Consider the following 20,421-nt stretch of genomic DNA (forward strand, 5'->3'; position numbering starts at 1 on the left):
AACATCGGCGGTAGCCTGAAGTAGCTTCACAACGACAGCCCTGGGTCTAACCACAATAGCCTATAAGAGCTTTGTTCTGCTATACTTGGTGTCTCTCGCTTTGATTTTAGCTCTTGCGTTATTTAAATTATCGACAATCTTGTCATAGCCCAGATGTAATGCCACTATGAGATCTGTGAAGCCCGTCGGTAGCCTTATATGCGTAGTGTTCCTGTAGATCCTAAACCACGCCGAGTAGCTCTTCGAAGTTGGATCTCCCTTGCAATGTCACGATGGTCTTGGTGCGACTTCATGGACGTCTATACGCTCGGGTTAATTGGTAACAAGTAAAGCACTCAGAATAGTGAGAATTACCAGACATAAATTCGCTGAACTTCTTTTCAGTAGTGACGGTTTTCGATGGGATCTGGCAGGATTTGCATATGCAGCTGCCATCATTGGCGAATAACCCTGTCACTCTTTATTTTGATGGAAATCTGAGTAATCGCATATGCCTCGAGTAATTAGGCGTGGGAAATGGTCCATTAGTCCTGCAGCCCCCATTTCAAAGCACAAGACACCCTTCTCTGCTGCGAGCTTATCCCGAATGAAGGGGTTTTCATCAATCGGCTTGCTGGAGCAATTAGGCCATAGTGGACAAATGGTTGATCTTTGTCCCTAGTGCGCTCGGTTCGTGGTATTAAGTTTAATGGGCTTTTAGCACATATTCCCAGGCAGCTTGTTTCAACCACGGCTGCCATTTTCACCGCGGCCGCCAAAGAACGGTGTAGTTAAAGCGCCCATTGAGAGTTGGCGTCACATATTTGTCCCGGGCGCCTCTGGTTTTCAGCAGCTCGAGTCTGCGGGAAAAGAACCCCGAGGTAGGGTTGGGCTGTTGAACAGTTTGGCATGACAACACATTGCATGGCCCTTCAGCGGATTGGTGCCGTTTGACTTCAACTCGCATACATCATTGGCAAGTAATTTCAATCATCTAACACACCGGGATGATTCCTGGCCGGAACCCTGTGACTTAGCTTTGGCGCTTGAACTTCTCATTTTGTTAAGCTCCGACTGGTAGCTGAAACCTTTCTAGTTCAGCTGCATTTACGTCAGTTTGTTGGTTTCATCTGACCATCTTCGAATCCTTCGCTTTATATCCAAGTTAAGCCACTGTAAGCATGGTCAAGTCGATCTTCCTAAAAATGAATGATAGGAAGTTGTGGAGCTGTTGAGGTGCCGATTGAGCCGGTAAAGAATCAATTCCATGACCAGTGGCAAGCGTAGAATCTGTAGATCTTGTTGGTAGATCCTCGTGGCGAACCCTGTTAATGGATCAGGTTTGCAGGTCGTTGCCTGGCAGTGTGTTGTTGGCTGACGTCCCACATACTGACAGTCGACGTCAATCGGCCACAGACGGGAATTACGTTAAATTCCAAGGCATGATACATGGTTTGTGAAAGGTTAGGTTGAAATATGCCTAGCATCGCTAACTATATAAATTCACATCATCTCCAACTAATTCTGATTGTCTTGCAAGGCATCGTTCACATCCATCTCAGTTACATCAATATTACACATTTCTTATCTAACAGAATTACACAAGTCTCATCAAAATGAAGGCCCAAACCATTCTTATCACTCTCTTCGCGGCGGTAGCTCTCGCCGCACCAGCTGACGAGCCAACCAGAGTCGTCCGAAACCCAACCAAGGTCCAGCACAAGCGCTACTATGGCGAGCAATTCTGCGATTGCGTCGATGATTGTATGTCTTTGATCCCCTTCTTCTCGCTCAAGAATGCAAAGAACCTGCTAACCTTCATCGTGTAGGCACCAATGCAAACGCTGGCAGCGGAGGGGAAGGAGGTGTTGGACTTGGCGCTTGTATGGACGGCTGCTATGATTTCCCCACTCCTACCGCTGGTACATGCAGCGAGCTGGGAGGATAATCATGTATCGTAGTTTATACCGTATCGGGGTAAACACAGCGTCAGTTCAAAGTTGTGCGCTGCTGTCTTTGGGGTCAGCTGCAGCCGTACTTGCGGGCTCAGCTTGGCTGGTAGTTGATATGTTTAGTTCACAAAAAGCAGAAGAGGAAAGTGGAGTAATACTGCTGTCTTTCCTTACTTTATCAGGTATTATTCGTGAAGATGTGAGCATGACATAAGAACATAGCCCCAACATCCTCTGGGTATCTGCATGCAGGCCCATGGTTCAGACCTGACCCAGGGCAAAGCCCACCTCATCTCCCTGGTAATTATCATCAAACAAGGTATCCATGAATGAAGATGCTCCAAGCGCATCAAAAACCGATAGAGGCCCCTCGGAAATCCACTGAACAAGAGGTTCAACCCCTTGGGCCTCCTGAAGAGCATGGTTTTGCGCAACTCCCTCCAAAATCGGATTATGTACCACCGCATCCTTGGACGTTGACCAAGCTCTCAACTGCGGAAAGAACGCATTCAACTGCCATATCTCTTCATCTTGTCGGAAGTTATTCCCCTGTGGTTGATTCTTATCTTGCTCCATAGCTTGCTGCGAGAGCAAGTCTCTTCGCTCACATTGAAGTCGCTGGATCTTGTGGCTCACTGTCCTGGCGACCCCGAACCTTGGCTGCAGCTGTTCGACAACAGAGCACAAAATTTCAAGGCTCTCCTTGCGCTGGGATTCCATTGACGCCGTCTCCGGCTTGTAGTAGAGAAGAGGTATGGCCGCTGTCAGACACCAGAAGGCGTGCATGGTGGTAAGCAGAGCTACTTGCTCCCTGTAGAGAATTTCCTCATATAAGCTTGCTATGCATGTTGATGCTAGTAGACAGGCGGTTGAGCAGGGCCACTGTTTTGCAAACTGGCGTGACATTGCTTGCGAGAGAATGACTGTGCCGAAATATTCGATGTGCAGCTCCGTGACGGGGTAATGATATGTGGTTCTGTAGCCGGCGGCATCGTAGAGACGTAAATCTGGGTGTAACTGTGCTATCCAAAGGGAAAGTGACTCGGAAATTTGAGCCTTTTCCTGTGGAGAAGACGCATTCCTTGATATTTTGAGGGCGAGTTCCCCCATGATACTGGCCATGGCCGTATCTGCAATGAAGTACCTGGCCTGTAGGTTGGGCTCCTCGAAGTCGTCTTCCGTGAGAAGTGAGACATCAAAGTCTTCTGTTTTTAATACGGGTGGTCGACCGTAAATAAGAGCCTGAATACAATCACTCGACTGATGAAACTAGTCAGCTTGTATGCAGATTGGGGGAGGGATTTCCACTCACATTGAGAAGCCACCAAAGTCTTCGCCGACACGCTCGATCCGCCTTACTCGCATACGTAGAGTTTTTATGCATGCCCATCTGCACAGCGAGACGCAGGGCACTACCAGTCGCGTGCCATGGTCCATCCAAGCTTACAATGTGAGATGGGATTGGACTCCAAAGAGTTAATAGGCACAGGACTTTGAGAACCACCATCATGTTGGGTTCAAAATTCACGCAAATTAGAACTTTTACCTTCTCATATAAAGCGCGCGTCCTGGGAAAACTGTCTGGGAGATTGGGATGGCGCATCAGACTCCCTGCCATACAGACGGCTTGCTGGAGCAACACGGAAGCGCGTGGCGACTCTACCTCAGCCCGATCGATGATGGGGAAGGTGTAGCTAAGATTGGCGAAAAAAGCATCAAATAAGGCTTGTCGCAAAGCGGGCTTAGGAAGCTTGTGGGCATCGGTTGCTCTGAGAATCTTGACTTTCACATCAGTCGTGATACTCCCGGACATTTCAGTCGGTGGCAAGGCAGTTGATGGCTTGCCCGACTCATCCTCGTAATCAGCATCCTGGAGAACAGAGTGCTCAGCAAAGTATGCCGAGTTGATATCCTTATCTCCCAGTCTATTTGGAGCGGCTTCTGATAAAGCATAGGAGATATCAGGCCGCGAATTGATAATAGGCGACGATGTCCTGGACCGATGTGGCACATGCCGCTCAGGCTGCTGGCTTCGTTTTCGGACGCCTTCACGGCGACTGTAGAGGTTTAGCTTTGTACTTTGTGGGGATGTGAGTTTCAATTTACGGACATGCAGGAGACTTTGTGTCTTCGGCAGTATGCACATGTGTTATCGAGGCTCTCTTCCAAGTCACACTTGATCTGTGGACATGAGTGTCAGTCTTACACTTCAGCAAGACAGACCGGTCTTACCTTGCGTCCGTGGCACTGAACGCACACCAGTCGAGCGCGGTTCTTTAGTAGTGCGCTCATCTTTTCAACACGGTTGGTCTGGAAGGATGAACGTTTGAATCCGGTTGCTATCAGGATGAAAGGTCAAGTTGTCTCGTTTATCTGGGGCTACCCCAGTTTCTCTAGCGGCGTCCGAGGGAGCCACGGAAAATGGCGTGGAGATGAGATGTGGCGCAGTTCTCCATTAGCGCCTAGGTATGTAACTATATGTAGATTGGATTTAATTTTTAAAGATGTGTTGCTTTTACTGTCCGAAGTTTCGGAGACGGGATTGTACAATACGGTGGTGACTCTTTACTTGAGGTCTTTGTTGATCATGTTGCTATTCAGCGGCCAACGTGAATAGTGTAGTCAAAAGAGTTTCTCGCAAGGAAGTAGTTTTAACATGACGACGGTACTTCAGGACGGTGTACCGATTTCGGGGAATTGGATGAAGCTTATAGCATTTGCATGATATCGAGTATATAAGGCAAACAAGCTGCCTCGAAAATATACAGCCAGAACAACACCACCACAGCTCTACATGCGGAATTAAACCGTCACATATCCCCCATTAGCACAAGTGACACTACCGGTGATCCATCGCGACTGCTCTTCACAGAGAAAGGCAACTATTGGTGCTATGTCCCGGGTTTCGGCTATGCGGTGTCCAGCTGCTGTTGCGGACATGACTCTTTCTTCGATCGCGTCTAACCCTTCTGTCTTATTCCACCTGTTCGAGCACATTAGAAAAGAGCTGTACCGGCAGAAAACGTACTTACATATCTGTACTGACTGGGCCTGGATTTACTGCGTTGACCGTGCCATCCAGCTCGCGACCTAGACTTGTTAGACAGAATGCCCCGTACAATGTCCTCCCCTCCGAGGTCAACTCATTCCGCTTACCAAGTTCCATTGCCATAGTTCTCGTAACACTTTCCAGCGCTGCTTTTGACGCTGCGTACGTTATGGCCGAAGGGTATGCTATGAACGTTGTGTGAGATCATCAATAGCTACGAAACGTCTGAATATGTCAGGCATCGTGCTCTTACCGCGACGGGCTGACGTGGAGCTGACGTTCACGATCCTCACATTCTTTCTCAAGTGTGGCCGGCTCTGTTGCACGAGAAGCATAGGAAACAAGACATTGGTGTGGAATACGCGATCAAAATTGTCCGCGGTCAGTTCAGCCAGACTGACGTCGGATCCATCAGCGGCGTTATTGACGATGATGTCAATACCCTGAGGGAAACATCGATTAGCTTCGCTAACGATTTTCGAAACTGATGTTGTTGTATGCGCGCAGTCTGCTTGGACTGCGTATCCCTTGATACCAGAGCCTTGACTCTCTATTTCATTCGCAACTTTCTGGGCGGCTTCAGCGGATGAGACGTATGTGATGAGGACTGAAGCTCCTCGGCGTGCGAGCTCAATTGCTATTGCTGCGCCAATTCCTAGAGGAACATATTAGTCGAATTGGTGAGATGGTAAGTTGAGTCGTGATTCTATAATGGAATGTAATGTAACATCTCCAGCACACGGCTAGCTCAACACGCAGGTGCATACCTCGTGAACCCCCTGTCACCACTGCGTTCTTTCCAATCAATGATTTCGTCATGTCTGGCATACTGGAAATGGCTGGGTGAGACAGTAACTTCTAACCTGGGCTCCATTTGCGAAGACGGAGGCGTTATATCACCCATTCCTGGGAACTGGAACACGCCATGGCACCAGACGGCCTCTAGCCAGCCGAAAACTACGCCGACTGCCGAGAGGATATTCTAGTTCAATTTGCAGCAGCCCCGGTACTCGGCTAACTTACGCAGCTGTTATCTGAAGCTTGGAAGAATGATCGACTGTCAACAATAGAGACATCTTATCGAACTGATCAGGTGATAAAGTTCCTATCTAGGCGTGATGATGGCATACGGGTCTCCGGTTTGTTACCCCCTCTGATTCCACGATGTGACAACCTGGCACAACTTCTCTGCCAAATTGACGGTCGTTGAGGGGGCTGCAACCATCAGACTTCCTGGTTCCCCGCATGGATCTGGGCCACTAGGACTTTTATGCAGGAAGTGGCGGGATCCGCGTAGGCCGCGGAATTGAACAGTTAGATGGCTTGGGGGAAGTGGAGTGAAGACAATAGTGGCTGCTGTACCTAACTGAACCAAGCCGAGGCACATTCCATGGTATCAGGTCGAAAGGTGAAGCTCAATTAGTGAGACTTGAGTGCTGGGAGATTAAAATCTGAGGGCAGCATGGTGGAATGAGCAAACCATAGTCAGCTTTGGGTCCTGGATCCAATGAAATCCGCAACTCTAAAGAGGCTCAACTACTTGTCTGAAGCTAATGTATATTTTGGCTGTAGCTTCCACAGAATCTTGCGAAATACCAACAAGGACCTTAAAAGGTCGAACGGGAAAGGCTGTTTCAATTACGGCTTGCCACTATACTATGGTCCGCAGTTATGACAATTTCGCCTCAAGTTCAATTCACAAGATCAATGTTACTCCTGTGCTAGCTAACCCCATAATCCAATGCCTAGATCAACAGCATCATCGTCATAGATAAGATACAATCTCTATCAACCGCCTGATAACAAGCCTACTCATGAGAAGCCTCATGCAACCTAACCAAAGCCCTGGCCGGCGCCGTAGTCTGCGTATACTGATGCCGAATAACCGGATCTGGGTCAAGGTTCTCAATCTTGTCATACTTTTGCAGCATCCGTGCAACAACATATCCCGCCTCCGTCAACGCAAACTGCTGCCCAATACAAATACGAGGCCCACCATTAAACGGTAAATACTCCCAGCCATGCTTGAGACTTGTCCAGCGTTCAGGTCGAAACTCGTCAGCGTCCTCGCCCCAGATATCCTTCCGGTGATGCATAACATGTACATTGTAAATGACCTCCTCACCTTTGCGAATGTAAATTGGAGACAGGCCGTCTTCACCACCGCCCCGAGGCAGCGTCGTGTTTCTCACAGCTCGTCGACTGTTCTCTGGAACGACGGGGTGCAGGCGCAAAACTTCGGATAAGAGGTGCTGTAGGTGGTGGCATGACTTGAGAGACTCAAAAGTGATGGAGCTTGTGTTCGATGAAAATTTCCCAAATGTTTCGACAATGACAGTGTGCAGCTTTGCAAAGTAGTCGGGGTGTCTGGCGAGCCGGTAGAAAGTCCAGCCCAAGAGACCGGCGGTTGTGTCCCGACCTGCGAGTAGGATGTTGAGTAGTTGACTTCGGAGCATGTATGGGTCTCTGGTGGTTTTGGCGAGCTCGCGTAGGAAGACATAACCATGTCCACTGGATTCACCGTCCTTATCTGAAGTCTCTGGGTCTTCTTTGAGAGCTTTCTGGACGAAATAGTCCGCCAGTCGGTGAACCTCCTGGCAGTCTTTTGTGAGAGACTTGGGAGAATACAGGAAGTAGAGGTCCATTAGTTGGCCTTGAATTGCAATGGTTGCGTTGGCTCTGTCGAATGCTCGACCAAAGGAGGACCAGTCTGTCTCTCCACTGCCACGTTTTAAAGGCTTATCGGGGTTAGAACTGTCCAAATTTGTGCCATAAGTGACTTGTGACTCGACGCTTTGTCCAAAGAGAAACTCGGTGGCTGAGTCCAGAGTGAGATTGAAGAACAGTGGCGCCAAGTCCACCTCAGCTGTCCATGAATCTGACCCAGCACTCAGTCGATTCAGTAGATGCTGGACATGAGTTTCTTCGAGCGATAGGTTTGAGATTTGGCTTCGAGTGAATTGCGGGCGTAGAAGAGCTCGATGATGCTGCCACTCTTGGCCATCGGTCGTGAATATACCGTGGCCGAGCAGCGGGCCCAGCAGGTTAAATCGAAACGGTCCCAGTTCGAAGTCTTTGAACTGCGTTGCTAGTATAGCCTTGATGTTATCTGGGTCTGCTGTAAAGTGATACCATCCTCCCAAGATATTTTGGACCCATGTCGGACGACAGCCCAGCTCTTCATACACGGCAACCTCATCATTTTGAAGTACTTGCTCTTTTGCCGCGATAATAGAGCGTCTCAGGGCACCAATACCAAGGAACAGCCAGCCGGGCCGCGCGTATGCTGGTTTGCAGCCCAGGCGTCGTGCGCGAAGCTTATGAGAAATGCTGATTGATGTGGAATATATAAGGTATGAGAGAGCCACAACAACGAGAATTGTGGTGTATGACAATGGGAAGGCTTCCATGGCGGCAGATATGTGACAACCTTAGACCTTTGTTCGAGAAACAGTGTCACAAAACTGACGGCTTCAGAGTGTTGGGACCCTCGGATTACATACCGCTGATATATAGGCAAAGACGTCTGCTCCTGTGTCGCATTCGATGATCAGCTCTTGCTCTACGAAGCAGTGACGCGTATGCACCAAGTGGTGAAAGGGGTATGCCGTGGTGGAATCACCAGACATCTGCCGACACATATTGATCCAGAAACTCGTGGCCCTTGGTTAGTGCTCATCCCCAACTGAGGGTTCGGTAGTCGGTAGATCTTCGTCCTTTGCCGTGGTGGCAACCCCAAAGAATGCGGAGAAGAGGTGGGTTCCGCGGCACCCAAGGAACCCGCGATCTGCGAATTAGGCACGGAAATACGATTTTGATGGGAGATTTTGACACAGTTATCTACCAGTGACCAAAAAAGGCCTGGAGATCTCTAGGCTGGTCATCTCATTTCCATTGGACAGTGCCAGGGTTTGGAAGCACGGGTATCTGCCCGTCTCAGAGCCATGATGTTGAGTTCCACCTTCAGTTGTCTAACATACCATGCCGAGAGGCAACTTGATTTCAGGACCACTTATTAGCGTCTAGTTAGTGACCTGTTTATACTGGAACCCGCAAACCTCGGCAAGCTCAGCGGGGTTAACTCGCCAGATGGGCTATAAGTTGGTAATGTACCAGAGTTTCTCAATGAAGTTGCTGAAGCGTACGACAAAGAACTCCAGCGGAAAACATACTATTGAAAATGACTATTCCCACCACTCAAAAGGCGTTGGTGTACGACCAGCCCGGCACCGTATCAACCAAGGTCGTTGAACTGCCAGTTCCAGATCCTGGCCCAGGTGAGGTGCTTGTTCGGCTGTAAGATCGAGCTAATTTCTTTCGAAATGCAAGTATGCTCATTTTCTTTTGTTTAGGAGCCACTCTGGCGTATGTCATTCAGACTTTGGGGTTATGACAAACTCAGTATGTGCATATCTTTTCTATACCATCTCTGTGGCCACGTTGTTAGCTAACTGTCACTGTAGTGGAGTACATTACCGTTCCCAACGCCGGAAGGGCAAGTTGGTGGCCATGAAGGCATTGGCAACGTCGTGAAGTTAGGTCCAGGAACAGAAACGTCTGGTGTATCAATTGGAGACCGAGTTGGCATTAAATGGATAGCCAGCGCCTGTGGCCACTGTGGTTTGTTTTCCCAGCCCGTTCTTTCACTTTATGAATCGCCTTTAACGTTGTACAGAGCCATGCCGGGCCGGTTCGGATGGCCTTTGCTTCAACCAACAAATCTCTGGATACTATACTCCAGGAACGTTTCAGCAATACGTCACTGGCCCAGCGCATTATGTGACCCCTATTCCCGAGAACCTTGACTCCGCCCAAGCGGCACCTCTGCTCTGCGGAGGCATAACCGTCTATTCTGCCCTCCAACGAAGCCAAGCAAAATCTGCTCACTGGGTAGTTATTACCGGTGCTGGTGGCGGGTTGGGTCACCTTGCCGTACAACTTGCCAGCCGAGGCATGGGTTTGCGTGTCGTCGGTGTCGACCATACGAGCAAAGCAGACCTGATTCATTCATCCGGAGCGGAACACTTTGTTGATATTACTCAGTTTCCCAAGGATGATAAGGGTGCCGCCATCGCCGCCCATGTCAAGAAGTTATGTGGTGGCCTTGGCGCGCATGCCGTCATTGTCTGCACTGCCTCGAATGAAGCATATGCCCAGGCTCTTGGTTTTTTGCGTTTCAATGGTAATTTGGTCTGTGTTGGTATTCCAGAGCATGCGGCGGTTCCTATCGCCACTGCGACTCCTGGAGCTATGATTGCCAAGCAGTTTACAATCTGTGGCTCGGCTGTGGGTAATCGCCAGGACGCAATTGATACTCTTGACTTTGCTGCTCGGGGTGTCATTAAGAGTCATGTACGTGTTGAGAAGATGAGTGAGTTGACTAAAGTATTTGAAGAGATGGAGCAGGGAAAATTGCAGGGGCGAGTTGTTCTTGATCTCTCTTGAAGTTGTCTTGGTGGACAAATCAGGCGCGCGTCTTAGGACTTTCAAGTTGGCTAGGGCTTGAACTTGAGACATTCCTGAGACTATCTCTTAGACGAATAGAACTTTTATGGCATGAGTAGATCTGAATTGATTCCTGCTCCGAATTGCGAGTGAAGATTGCAATTGCTAAACGCTATGCTACAACTACCACTGAGTGCTTTCGTAGTCTCGCTGAGACAAAGACGATGAAGATTCGGTGACTTCTTCTCCAAAATAAGGCTCAAATTCCCCTGTTTTTCATTGACTCTTTTGAAATGCCTCTCTACGGCCACCAAATCGTTTACGAGGCTGGAAATGGGCGCGTAGACAAACGACGTGTCATAATTTCAACAATACCTTTGTAACCAACCGCTTGAAGAACAGCGTCGGTGGTCTGATCCTAAACCAACAGTAGAATGGAGTACACCTCTTGAGCACGGTACTAAATCGCATTTGTCTATTGGTGTGAGATACCCAACACTATCATGCGGTCTGCCACGGCCCGTGCTATGCCTCGTTAACCAGGGGTCTAAATATCTCCGCCTGACAACATGAAAAAACAAAACGCAAGTCAACCACCGTCCTTCGCTGAACGGCAACTACAGGACGTAAGATCATGAGCGGCGGACCGGGAGGTGGAGTGCCCGAATGTGCGTACAAGCCACCTTCGGGATTCATTGTACCAAAGATAGGAAATGTTTTCGATGTTGGGAAACCGCTCAATATCACGTGGAGTAGTGGACCAGTGCAAAAAGGGGCGAAACTGACGTCGATTTTCGATATTCTGCTGGTCCATAGTGACAACAAGAATGGTGGTTTGAACAGCACGCTCAGTTGGGAGAAATAGTTATTCGGTACGTCTTCAAGGTAGTCCTCATATTCTAGATCAGTCGAGTCACTCATTTAATACTGGTTGTTAGACTCCAAAGCATATATCTTCCAGTCTGACCCGAAGGACCGTGACAGTGTTTGGACAAAGTTCGATCTTTGTGGAAATACAGCCATCTATCAATTGTGGACTATTTCTACTGATCTGAATTTCTCGAGCACAAATTTCTCATTGATCCTGAAGAATGTGACGACGGATACGGAAAACAGAACCTACACAAGCTCGCCGTTTGTAATTCGAGACACGGTGACATCAACGACATCGGCATCTCTCGTCTCAACCGGTATCTCAACGCCAGTTCCAACGATAACGGAGACTCCAGAATCCGGCCCGCAGCTATCGATTGGTGCCAAGGCAGGTATCGGCATCGGGGTTGCATTGGCAGTAATCATCCTTGTGTTGCTGGCATGTTGGTTCTGGCGAAGGAGCTACCGTCAGCGGCAAGTTAATTCGGCTGGAGTCGCATACCGAAAACCAGAGCTAGATGGCCGGGGCATCAAACGTCCTGCTGAAGAGATTGATGGACCGGAAATTCTGGAGGCTGATGGAGGTATTGCGATCCAGCCGGAAGGGTTTCAAGACGTGGTTGAGTTGCCAATTGAGAATTTCAATCGGGAGACACGATGAAGTTGCTGGTAACATGTTCCTGTTAACCATGCAACGGTGTCTGTGCCTCGTCAAGATGATGCCAGAGTATTCACGCAATGTCTCCAGGGACACGTTAGGAAGCCAGACACTGTGGCGTGTACGCCTCACGAAATGGCCTTGGAAGCCGTTCAAGGGGTTTGGAGAAGAGATTCAACTTTAATTTTATGGCTTAGTGTCTGGAGTAGAGCTTGACTAGTTTACATGATACATGGATAAGTATTTAGCTAGTATGCCGCATTCAGGAACCTTCCACCGCTGTTGCCTCAACGACATGCTCAGTCCTCCGGGGAATACGTTCCATTCTTCACCCTTTCAACCATTTCCTCCACCCCAGGGAACCCAATCTGATCTCCAATCTCAGAATAATTAGCTTGCCAAAGCCCAGGGCTATTCTTGGGGAATTGAGAGCGGAATCCAATCATACGCTGAGCCCGCAAGCTCAGCGTGCGTACAATCTCATGCGGCGTAATATGAGCATATGCCTCTTCTGGGGTCAGGAACGAAGCCTGGAAAGCAAACGAAACAGCCCTGCGATACTCAGAATTTGTCTTGTTGGCGCCTCCTCCATGAACCGTCTTGCCCAAGATCAGACAAGCATCTCCAGCCTTCATTTCCACCGGGATTGTATCCTCGGGAGTTCCTCTTTCCGTAAAATCCAGCCACTTATGGGAGCCGGGAATTACACGTGTGGCGCCATTCTCCTCGGTGAAATCAGTCAAGGCGACAAGATAGTTGACGGTGGCTTCGGGGCCATCTGGGCCAAGTTTGGTAAAGACCTGGAATTGATCTTGATCACGATGTAGTCTTTGCGCTATGTTGCCAGGTCCGATTTCGATCACTTGAGCCGTTGTAAGCCAGTACGTGCCGGTTTGTGGATGGAACACTCGCTCAGCGACACCATGGCACACATCGTGGTCCAGTAGATAATCGCGGAAAGACTTGCTGCAAGTAGTAAGTCCAGTTAAGCGTTTCGTATTGGCACCGTGAAATGCTTTGGTGCTTTCGGACTTGTGTGTTGAGCCTGGTTTCAACTCACGGAGAGGTTCGTCAATTTCCTTGTTCATAGCTGTCACTTGATCCGGCGTTAGAAGTCCTTCTATGATAACACCGCCGGCTTCGTATAATGCTGCCAGAATTGCCTTGCTACCGGCGCTAGCAGGAACATGTGGTATTCCACCAACGGGCGTCGCTGAGTGAGACATTGCAATGATAAGACAATCCGTATAACCTGGGTCGGTGCTGTGTGATTGAGGATTCGCAAAAACGTGTGCGCAAAGGCAAGAAGTTTACTTGCAACGAGTATGTGGTGCTTAGAGCAAGACAACAAGGGCGACACGCTGGGGTAGCTTAAATATTCACTTTCCCGTAGGCAACTCTGCCGACAAGACCAAAGCAACCAGTGGTAAACCTCCCGAAACGTGGGGAAATGTAATAGCAGGAGTGAGGATGCAACTCCGCAGAATGTTCGCGCCACTGTTTAGTCTACCAGCCATCAACTCGGTAAATGGAGCCCGGCTCTCGGCTCATGTCGATGCCGAAACACGACGTCGGACTTCTGCCTTAGATCGAGACTGGTTGTAGGGTTTGTGAATCTATTTGTCCGTGTCTGCCGAGCTTGTGCTAAATCTGTCGAAAAGAGAACGGGATTGTTCTGTCCTACGAGCAATCGCAAAAGTGTCGTAATACCTTACAGGCTGTTGCACTCAACCAGTCAGTGGCAGGTCCGGATAATCAGTATCACAAAATACGTCTAGATTAGATGGTAAAGCGTGCCATGATAGTACAGTAAAAGATTGATAACTAAAAGAAACCAATTGCACCGTCAAAGTCAGCATGCAACAGTTCCATCTCGGTGCTAGCTTTAGGGTGAGAAGTCAACCAGCCACCTCATTGGATTCAGTCTGTTAGATGACTTTTCGACAATGTCCCCAGAAGCACAGCCTCCCATTGCCGAGGTTTCGGACATTACAAGAAACTTTCTACGTCTACAGATTATCGGAACAGCCGCACTTGGTAATCGATAAGATTGACATCTTCTCGCTGATCACTCAAATCCGGTACTCGGTTGTCGGCCCTGCCTAGGTTTCATATTAGCTCCGAGGCCAAGTGTATCATGAAACCAGACTATCAAAGTCCGCTACGGACTAATGTAGTGCTTTACAGAGCTGTTGTGCTGTGGTATGCCCGGTTATCGGACCGCCTGACGTATTTTCTGCAAACTAGAACCCAACTCATACCACTATAAGATTCAAGGGTACACCTTACTTGCTCTGCGTATGTACCTGATCGGACAGTGAAGGTTCTCTCAGTAGCATAACTTATCCAACTCTCTTTCTTCAAGTACCCATTACAATTCCATCATGGCTCCCAGAGATACCCGCCCTTCCAAGGCATTCGTAAACATTCCTAGCCAACCCCCCTCGCGGCTTTACACCCATGCCGCCACGATTGATGGCTCACACCGGTTGGTGTTTACGGCAGGCCATTGGGGTATGAAGGACGAAAAATTCGCCCAGTCGCTTAAGCAGCAAGTAGAAGACTCACTTCAAAGCCTGGAGGAGTCACTTCGTGCGGCTGGTGCCACTACACAAGACATTGTGAAACTCACCTTCTACGTGGTTGGGTGGCCATGGACTGAGACAGAGGCCCTTGTTGAGCCCTGGATGAAGTTACTCGCCGACAAGAATGGGAATAATCACAAACCACCTTCAGTTGTGGTGCCTGTGCCGAAGCTGGCTCACCCGGACGCAAAGTTTGAAGTCGACGCAATTGCTGCTGTTGGCGGATCATCTCAGCCGTTCGATTATTCTCTGCGCAAAGCTATACTGCCGAAACAAATCTCTGAGGTAGATGTAGTTGTGGTTGGCGCTGGGTTCAGTGGCACACAGGCCGCCCACGACCTTTCCACGGCCGGCCTCAACGTTGCGCTTTTGGAAGCCACTCATCGTGTAGGTGGACGAAGCAAAACAATCCAGTTGGCTAGCGGACCGGGTCGAGTCGAACTCGGCGCAACGTGGATCAACCAGTACACGCAACCCAAGATCTATGCCACTGCTAAAAGGCTGGGTCTTACTATGATACAGCAGTACTTGGACGGACAGGGAGTTTTGCAAACGCTGGACGGCAAAGTATATCGATTCGGCAGCGGGGATAAAGTTGGTAGCAGTTTAGGGGTGCGTCTTCATACCTAATAACCGTGAAACAGTACTAACAGCCTCTTATAGCTTTCTGAAGCCGACGCCCAATCTTTTGCTGCGTTGATTGACGCAATAGATACGCACACGACGAAGAACACACAAATCGATATCAACAATACGGCTAGGTTCCGTACAGAAAACGATGTTTCTGCGCTGGAGTGGACTAAGCAGAACAATCTCGGGACCTTTGCTTTGCAAACTATCCGGAGCATCACAATTGCCATGGTTGGCCGGGAGCCTGACGAAGTTGGTATTCACTACTTGCTGGACTATATTAAGTCTGGGGGTGGGTTTACAAGCTTGTCCACTGATGATAGTGGAGGTTCGCAACAGCTCTTTATTCGTGAGGGTAAGTAATTCGTCAGTTGTCTCCAGCATACTTCCCATCAGACGCTAAGCCTCCAACAGGAACGTCAGCTATAGCTCACGGGCTCGCCGCTGAACTCAAGCCAGGTTCAGTAATTGTCAACTGCCCTGTTGATGAGATCGACCAGCATGGCTCCAAGGTAGTTGTAACAACCGCCACCGGATTCAAGTTCATGGCCAAAAAGGTAGTCGTTGCCATCCCGACGAACACGTATGGAAAGATTCACTTTACACCCCCATTGCCAGATGCCAAGCGTGCGCTTGCAACTGAAACAAAACCCGGAGTCTATGCCAAAGTTCTCTTGACGTACGCAAAGCCTTGGTGGAGGGATATTGGTCTGCTAGGCAAGTTCAGAAGTCAGATAGGACCGATTTGCTTCTCCTGGGAGGTCTCAAATTTTGAAGATCGAGCCTTCACTCTGGCTCTCTTCCTGGGCGGCGATCGGGCCGCTAAATGGTATGCCTTGTCGCCCCTTAAGCGTCAACACGCCGTCATCAATCATTTAGCAGAGCTTGTTGGTGAAGAAAATCGCCATCTGGCACTAGATGTGCTGGAATACAATGCTGGGGAGTGGGTGGAGGAAGAATGGATTGGCGGAGGTCCAACGTCAGCTATACCTCCTGGACTACTCTCAAAGTATGGTGAAGATCTTCGGGCTCCGTTCAAAAATGTTCATTTTGCTGGCGGTGAAACTGCGAGAGAGTGGAAAGGGTATCTTGAGGGTGCTCTTCGTGCTGGCAGTCGTGCTGCAGAGGAGGTGCTGGTTGAGTTTGGCATCAAGAACGGAAGCACCAAATTATAGAGAAAGGGAAACAGGCTTATTTCCCCAGAATGGGTGGAGGACAAGTGCTACATGGCTTAATTAGAGCAGTGCTAAGTTCAAGAGATTTGGTTTTATGGAGTTTGAAGATGCTTGTTCAACGAATGACATGAAAGCGAAGATTGATTGAACCCGGCTGTATGATTGTATATTGCCTGTTGATCCCATCTCCAGTAGATTGAAGTCAGGATGCGAAGTTGTGAGTGGAATGGTTCTTTTACAGCACATGTTTCCATCTGTGAGACTACATATCACCATGTCCAAGTATGCAAACATTAGACTTGAGTATTATGGACGCTTCAATTATTGTCCAATATGTACCTCTCCCCACGTTCTGGTTGGCACCAAGACCCATTTCCCCATTTCCCCAGACCCGATAACTTCCTCACCCTCCATGCCGGAAGTTTCAACTCAGCCGACTTTGTCTCACTACCGCCCGACTGTACAATTCTCACTTTTGCAGGTTAACAATAGACAAAATCACGTTGAGTGCCGAGTTGTGTCAAAATGCGAGGTCGGCACACGGCATTCGGCACTCGGCGCCTTCTGGTGGTGGCGCACCAAGTATAGTTGAACTATCGTTTGGCCACCAGACCTCGCGTGCCAAAAATCCGGGGAAACCAGGAATCTGGGGAACCTGGTCTTAGATTATGAACGACATTACTGCTATCAAGGCAGTTTTGTCGTTCTTATAATTCGCCGAGTATCCCTTCTCCTCTTGTGTTGTCAATAACTCCACAGCTACCATTGCGAAGTTTGCTTTCCAGCAAGTGAACATGAGCGAAATCAAGACAGCAAAGAATGATGCCGCCCTGGCACCTTCAGTGATAAGCGCTGAGGGCACCGATTCGAAGGTCATGGTCGAAGACTGTGTTATCAGACCAAAAGTGCACTTCAGCTTACTCAGTGCAATCGGTGTGCAATACTCTGTCACAAGTGCCCCGGTCGCTATAGGAACATACCTGTCTCTGGCTATTGGACTTGGAGGATCTCCAGCTTACTTCTGGGGCTTCTTCATGGTTGGATTCTTCCAGTTGGCTGTTTGTCTAGCTACTGCTGAACTGGCATCTGCGATTCCTCACTCTTCTGGTCAGTAACCTCCAACTCTCTGTCGGCCATTGAGAATAAGGAATGAACGAATTAACTTTCTCTAGGGCCCGCATATTGGGTTACGGCTCTAGCAAGCCCTCACTACTCTCGCACCTTGGGCTATATCATGGGCTGGCTAACCAACGCTGGATGGTTCTTCATCAGCGCGGCCTCTTGCCTCTATCCGGCACAAATTACCATGGGACTCATAGAAACTGCACACCCAGATTTCGTGGCTAAGCCGTGGCAAACTTATCTTGTATACATGGCTTTCGCACTATTGTTCCTCACTATCAACCTGCCGAAGATCTTCAAAACTGTCAACTGGCTCCTGAAGGCAGTTGTGTTTGCCGTCAACGGCACCGCCATCTATTTATTCATCGGTCTACTCGTTCGAGCGAAACCCAAACAATCAGCTCATTTCGTCTTTGTCGAATTTTCCAACCATTCGGGCTGGTCCTCCAATGGTGCCGTCTTCTTTCTCGCCCTCTTGCCTGCAATATCCTGTTTGTCCGCTTTCGACAACGTCACACACCTGACAGATGAGCTGGAGAATCCCAAGAAGCAAGTCCCGCAAGTTCTCTTGGGATCCTTCCTCATGAGCTACTTGACCGCCCTGCCTATGATCATTGTGTATCAGTTCTGCAATGTCGATCCAGAGAGCTTGCTGGAACCGGCTGGCGGTCAGCCAATTATTCAACTAATGCAGAATGCGTTCCGCTCCTTTCCCATGTCAGCAGTTGGAGCAAGCCTCATATTGTTTTGTTTCTTTGTAGCGGGCGCATCTGCTTTAATTAGTTGGTCAAGACTCTACTGGTCGTTCTCACGAGAGGGAGCACTTCCTCTCTCTGGAACCATGTCCAAGCTATCCTCTCATGACGCCTTGCCAATTAATGCTCTGTGCTGGAACACATTCTTGGTTCTGGCAATTGGCACTATCAGTATTGGATCTACAACAGCAATGAATGCACTTCTGGGAGCGGCAAATTTGTGCATTATATCTGCATTCATTGCTGCATTTGGGCTTACACTGTACCGAGGCCGAAAAGTACTCGATCCGGAACGATGGATGAATCTAGGACGTTGGGGTGATGTCATCTTTTGGTTGTCCATGCTGTGGCTGATACTCATCTGTGTCATGCTATGCATGCCGCTCTATCTTCCTGTGACTCTTGAGACGATGAATTGGACGTCAGTTGTATATGTTGGTGTCATTTTCCTTTCGGCGGTTTACTGGTTCGCAGTCTATTCGAGGAAGAATCTCGACACATGAAGAGAGGCTGTTTCTAGCGGAGCCAGGAGGAACTGTAATCAATACCGGCTATTCAACGAAGTGGAACATTCTAAGAAGACCAAGGCAACTGAACCTAAGTGTATTATTGCTTGACTCATGTTATTCAGCCTCAGTGATTCCAGCGCGGTTAGTTTTATTGCGAGCCACGTGGCCATGGAAACGCTAGGGCACGAATCCGGCCACTTCACCGATAGAAAACACATCTAATACTGAAAATAAGGAAGAGAAAGATTGATATGTACCCGAGGACGAGTAGAGTCCCTGTGTTTTCACGTTGGCTTTCTAACAGACCTCTCTGACAAGATACCGGCACTGCGGTCTTCTCTTTACCTTGTCACTTGTAAAACAAACCCTGTTGCCTTCCTGCCACATAATGAATGCGTATTCTGTATCCCCAGTATTGCGATTTGATTCGGAATCCGGCCCAACGCCGGGCAATAGTTCTGCCAGACAAAATTAGCCAAAATTTTTAACATGTGGTAAAGCGCCACTGGTCTATACCGCTAGTCACTTTGACAAATACGATGACGATGGGAATGCCCACGAGGAAACAACCGATGCTGTTACATTTGCCGTTCTGCCTTGGACTCTCCTATTGGAAGGTTTAGTAGACGCTTATGGCGGCTAATTGTTAATATCATTTCAAGTAACACGACCACCAGGCCATTTGACCCCCAAAATGAAACACTCCATTGCCACAGAGAGATCGTACGACGTATTTTCCACTGAGAAGGACGAGCGAGCAGATGAGGACGTGAAGCGTAAAAGCATAATATGCACTAGCCTGTGATGGCAATATTTGCGGTAAGATGGATACTCTACGAAATACGGAACACGAACATAATAATGGTAACTAACAATACTTTGGGACCATTTGTTGGATCATCCAAATCCACTAGCTTGGCAGCTCTACACCACAACTACTAATACGATGTACGTAAGTCTACGAGTGATGAATTTATTCAGCGATATCCTACAAGGCGCACACCACACTTTCATCACTCGGCCCTTTCTCGTGTATCGTAATGACCTAGATGTCATTTTACCCGATCAACCAGGATATTCATTCCAAAGCACAGTTTCCATTGCCATGCGTCTGTATATAAAAGCACAATATCCAACGCAAACCATTGAGTCTCCAAATGCCAAAGCCATCTATATCTCATACATCCGAACAATATTCAAATATGCAGTTTCTTACGCTCCTCACCACTGCTGCGATAGCACTGGGTGCTGCTGCTACCCCAACGGCCGGACAAGACCGCGGAGTATCGCCCAATGTCGTTTATACCTGCGACGACAATTACCCTCCATCCTATTGCCCAATTAAATGTGCTGCGGGCAGTCCGAATATAAATTGCAACAGGTCTTATGTACGTTTCTTGTTTAGCTTGTGGTGACTTTGTACTGAGTGATGTATAGTGTGCTGGAACTGTCTGCGTTTGCGACTGCCACTATGGCTGAACGTGCGTTACAAATAAAGTACTCACACACATTGAGAGTGCATGTTTGCAGCTTCGACAGCGAGAAGAACAAGATGAATTACGTGTTATAAAGTAAGGTAGAATGGTAACTATAATTCTCATTATAGTTAGCACTTTACACGTCTTAGGTCTTATAGAGTCTCAATACGATGTAACTTCCAAATAAAATGTGTTCTTCTTATGCTACGTA

At 48.5% G+C, this 20,421-nt stretch overlaps 8 protein-coding genes across 8 annotated transcripts; 5 read left to right on the forward strand and 3 right to left on the reverse strand.

The window, feature by feature from the left end:
* Positions 1–1,595: 1,595 nt before the first annotated feature.
* VFPPC_16212 (hypothetical protein) lies at positions 1,596–1,927 on the forward strand (the record flags this gene model as incomplete). The annotated part of the gene is made up of 2 exons (XM_018293965.1): positions 1,596–1,743; positions 1,809–1,927. The coding sequence occupies 2 exons, from the start codon at positions 1,596–1,598 to the stop codon at positions 1,925–1,927; spliced, it is 267 nt and encodes an 88-aa protein (XP_018141743.1).
* Positions 1,928–2,192: 265 nt separating this feature from the next.
* Positions 2,193–4,223, reverse strand: VFPPC_05703 (fungal specific transcription factor; the record flags this gene model as incomplete). Its single annotated transcript, XM_018284850.1, has 4 exons — positions 2,193–3,191; positions 3,244–3,988; positions 4,042–4,112; positions 4,164–4,223. The coding sequence occupies 4 exons, from the start codon at positions 4,221–4,223 to the stop codon at positions 2,193–2,195; spliced, it is 1,875 nt and encodes a 624-aa protein (XP_018141744.1).
* A 2,565-nt stretch (positions 4,224–6,788) lies between these two features.
* On the reverse strand, positions 6,789–8,390 carry VFPPC_05705 (cytochrome P450; the record flags this gene model as incomplete). Its single annotated transcript, XM_018284852.1, has 1 exon — positions 6,789–8,390. One exon carries the CDS (start codon positions 8,388–8,390, stop codon positions 6,789–6,791), a length of 1,602 nt encoding a protein of 533 aa, XP_018141746.1.
* A 770-nt stretch (positions 8,391–9,160) lies between these two features.
* On the forward strand, positions 9,161–11,959 carry VFPPC_05706 (alcohol dehydrogenase II; the record flags this gene model as incomplete). Its single annotated transcript, XM_022428473.1, has 5 exons — positions 9,161–9,276; positions 9,333–9,381; positions 9,444–9,600; positions 9,656–10,351; positions 11,364–11,959. The coding sequence occupies 5 exons, from the start codon at positions 9,161–9,163 to the stop codon at positions 11,957–11,959; spliced, it is 1,614 nt and encodes a 537-aa protein (XP_022284276.1).
* Positions 11,960–12,255: 296 nt separating this feature from the next.
* VFPPC_05707 (phytanoyl-CoA dioxygenase) lies at positions 12,256–13,182 on the reverse strand (the record flags this gene model as incomplete). Its single annotated transcript, XM_018284854.1, has 1 exon — positions 12,256–13,182. The coding sequence occupies one exon, from the start codon at positions 13,180–13,182 to the stop codon at positions 12,256–12,258; it is 927 nt and encodes a 308-aa protein (XP_018141748.1).
* Positions 13,183–14,340: 1,158 nt separating this feature from the next.
* VFPPC_05708 (amine oxidase protein) lies at positions 14,341–16,346 on the forward strand (the record flags this gene model as incomplete). Its single annotated transcript, XM_018284855.1, has 3 exons — positions 14,341–15,153; positions 15,205–15,526; positions 15,586–16,346. The coding sequence occupies 3 exons, from the start codon at positions 14,341–14,343 to the stop codon at positions 16,344–16,346; spliced, it is 1,896 nt and encodes a 631-aa protein (XP_018141749.1).
* Positions 16,347–17,140: 794 nt separating this feature from the next.
* Positions 17,141–18,726, forward strand: VFPPC_13895 (choline and nitrogen mustard permease; the record flags this gene model as incomplete). The annotated part of the gene is made up of 2 exons (XM_018291667.1): positions 17,141–17,453; positions 17,519–18,726. The coding sequence occupies 2 exons, from the start codon at positions 17,141–17,143 to the stop codon at positions 18,724–18,726; spliced, it is 1,521 nt and encodes a 506-aa protein (XP_018141750.1).
* A 952-nt stretch (positions 18,727–19,678) lies between these two features.
* Positions 19,679–20,077, forward strand: VFPPC_17964 (hypothetical protein; the record flags this gene model as incomplete). Its single annotated transcript, XM_022429632.1, has 1 exon — positions 19,679–20,077. The coding sequence occupies one exon, from the start codon at positions 19,679–19,681 to the stop codon at positions 20,075–20,077; it is 399 nt and encodes a 132-aa protein (XP_022285314.1).
* Positions 20,078–20,421: the final 344 nt, after the last annotated feature.

This window comes from Pochonia chlamydosporia, chromosome 5 (genome assembly GCF_001653235.2).
Source record: "Pochonia chlamydosporia 170 chromosome 5, whole genome shotgun sequence".
NCBI classification, from domain to species: Eukaryota; Fungi; Ascomycota; class Sordariomycetes; order Hypocreales; family Clavicipitaceae; genus Pochonia; species Pochonia chlamydosporia.